General features: G+C 43.0%; 1 protein-coding gene across 1 annotated transcript; it reads left to right on the plus strand.

Annotated features, from left to right (window-relative positions):
- The first annotated feature begins 568 nt into the window (after nt 1-568).
- Nucleotides 569-1,285, plus strand: LOC105315143 (uncharacterized). Its single transcript, XM_011409676.1, has one exon. The coding sequence runs from the start codon at nt 569-571 to the stop codon at nt 1,283-1,285; it is 717 nt and encodes a 238-aa protein (XP_011407978.1).
- Nucleotides 1,286-3,163: the final 1,878 nt, after the last annotated feature.

Consider the following 3,163-nt stretch of genomic DNA (forward strand, 5'->3'; position numbering starts at 1 on the left):
GGGGCAAGCTGGTACAGTTCAGGGTTGACAATATGGCAGTGGTGGATATATTGAAGGGCCTATATAGCCGTGACAATCATTTAATGCATTTGGTTTGCTTATTAGTGTTCTTCACAAATAGGTATGACTTTTGGTTTGGAACCAGTCATATCAAAGGGCCTCACAACACCTTGGCAGATACTTTGTCACGCGATAACATCCCTCTTTTCTTTTCTCAGGCCCCGGCAAGTACAAATCTCAATCGAGCAGCGGTCGTCGAGGCTCTGTTGGCCCTTCTCGCTCTGGAGGTAAGCTGGACCTCAGCACCTTGGAGGAAACTGTTTGAAATTACATTGAGGCAGGTATAGCCTCTTCAACTAAGAAGCCATACAACACTGCTCAGAGGCGGTACATGCAATTCTGTATTGACTTTTCACTCTCACCTTTCCCAGTTTTTGAAAATATTCTTTGTTATTTTGTAGCATGCATGAGCCAACAGGGTTTATCTTCATCTACCATAAAAGCATATTAGTCGGTGGTGCAGCAGCTACAAATTGCGAGGGGTTTGCCTGAACCCAATATAGGCTCCATGCCCAGACTAAAGCAGATAATAAAAGGGGTGGCGGTCCTGCGGGAGAGGGATGGCTCCACCTCCAGAAGGGGCAGATTGCCAGTGACCCCGAACATATTACGCTGGATGAGGGCTGTATGGCTGCGAGGATCTCAGGAGGAGGGTTACAGCCATGTTATGCTGTGTGCTGTATTGCGTGTTACCTTCTTCATATTCAGCCGTTCCGGCGAGATGACGGTGCTGGAGGGTGCCCTGTTCGATCCACGAGTGCACTTGGACATTCAGGATATATCGGTGGACCGGGAGGGGCAACTGAGAGTGGTGTCCATTCGTCTGAAGAAATTTAAGACAGACCAGGAAGGACGAGGAGCGACCTTGATATTTGGTAGAACGGGGAATGAGCTGTGTCCGGTGAGTGCACTAATCCAGTACATCAAGTTAAGGGGTACTAAGCCAGGTCCACTCTTCCAATGGAAGGACGGCACACCCCTATCCTGTACACGTTTTGTGGGGGAAGTTCAAAATGTGTCATTGGAGGCCGGTCTCCCCGCAAGAAAGTTTACAGGTCATAGTTTCCTGATTGGGGCGGCTACCACCGCCGCTACATTGGGGGTGGAGGACTCCAAAATACAGACTCTTGGCAGGTGGAAGAGCAGTGCATTCCTATCATACATTCGCTTAGGAACAGGGCAGCTGGTTTCAATGTCGAAAGTGCTTGCACAAGGGGACATGTAGGGGAGAACATGACTCATTAACATTGGGCACTGTGGGTTCATAATGGTTGGTGTTTTGAAAGGTGTTAATAATTTATTGTGGAAATGATCGGGAATCGGGTAGCAAAGGTTGGGGAGTGAAAGTGACTGGCAAGTTAGCCAGTCTTGAGTGGCTGGACACTCCTCTTTCTGGACCTGCCCTTATGATAGTTATTTAATTGTAATTAATAATTAGTAGAATAATCAGTGTTCAAAAAATTAATAATAATCACAACAGTGAGGAGGTAGAAATAGGTGCTCCGGATTCCATATTTCCAACATCCACCCGACAAGTTAATTGCAGTTTAAGCAATGATTAAACGAGATTAACTTGGGGGTGGGGTTGATAGTGGCACGCATGCGCAGTAGTAAGATAGCTCACAGAAGACAAACTGACTGGCACCCTCAAGCTAAAGAGAAAGCAATTCAAAGCTTCCCACCCACCCATCCCTAGTTCTCCATTAGTTCCAGCTAATGTGACAGAAGAAGGAGCATTGGCTGGACACTCCCCTTTCTGGAACCCACCCTCATGATAGTTATTTAGTTGTAATTAATAATTAGTAGAATAATCAGTGTTCAAAAAATTAATAATCACAACAGTGAGGGGGCGGAAATAGGTGCTCTGGATTCCATATTTCCACTATCCACCCGACAAGTTAAATAAAATAAAATCACAGACTTAATAAAACAGTAACATGTAAGATTAATACCTCTTTTAGCTGGAAACCTCCACTAAAGTATTGCAGTTGTTGATTCCAAGCATAGCCTGGTAAAAAATTAATTGCTTTTTCCAGAGCAGAGCTGAGCATGCGCTATCACACCCAAATTTTGGAGCGCATGCTTTTTTAATTAACAAAATGGCAGCATGCAGCTAAGATGGCTCTATCCAGCAGTCACAGTATCACTTTTTATTCCTTTGAAGAATGATCTCATGGGACATGGATCTGCACATAGCCATTTGGAGTAGATTGGTGTAAGAACTAGTCATGTAGCACCAACCAATTTTGAGATACACCTCGCCAACTGAATGGACAGGACTAACTTTCTTGATGATGATGATGAACATGAAAAAAGTAGCTGAACAAAATGGCCGGTTCACCAATTTTTGAATTTTCTCTTATACAAGGTTTAGAGCCATGCTAGTGGTACCATTGGAGTCCTCCGGTCAAAATAAGGTCCTCTACAAAGTCTGGTAAGCACAGGAGCTCGTTTTCTCGGTATAGCAAGGCTGCAAAAGTCGTGGCAGCCATTTTGAATCCTACTTAGTAATGCTACCGCGTTACTAATATCATCTGCATCATATTCACAATTAACGAAACCACTTGTTAGTAAATGAGAGTTCTCATTAAAACATAAATAGTTGTGTAGACATATTGTAGCATTCCAGGGTTTCAAGTGATGCTGTAATTGTCCAGCAAAATATTCTCCGTTATGCAACAAATAATGTTCAATGCATTTTTCTATCGTTCTTTTGGCTATAGATATAGGGTATTTGGAGATATTTTGCTGTATAATCAAATTCTTCACAGGATAAAGTTTTATCAACCAAGTTTTTAAAAAGTATTAACACTCAAGAGTTGGAACATGAACCAATCCTGCTTGAACAAAGGATTTGGGGCATTGCGATAGTGATGAAGCAGCCACAATTTATGCTGGCGCAAGGCATGATCCAACAATGGTAGCAATATTCATTAAGCCTCCCTGTGACATACTTTCTGTCACTGTTAACTAGTACGTAATTATTATTCTTTAATTTAATATTCATATTCTATTCACCCTGAAATGCACAGCCCACCCTGGCTGCAATGTTCAGTATTATGGACCTGGCACCTACAGAAAGTGCCAAATCTAACTCTTATGA

The sequence above is a fragment of the Amphimedon queenslandica genome, unplaced genomic scaffold (assembly GCF_000090795.2).
Source record: "Amphimedon queenslandica unplaced genomic scaffold, v1.1 AMPQUscaffold_11677, whole genome shotgun sequence".
NCBI lineage: Eukaryota > Metazoa > Porifera > Demospongiae > Haplosclerida > Niphatidae > Amphimedon > Amphimedon queenslandica.

What these genes read in the sequence shown, in the direction of transcription:
- LOC105315143 (XM_011409676.1), top strand. Translation starts at nt 569, where the DNA reads ATGCCCAGACTAAAGCAGATAATAAAAGGGGTGGCGGTCCTGCGGGAG.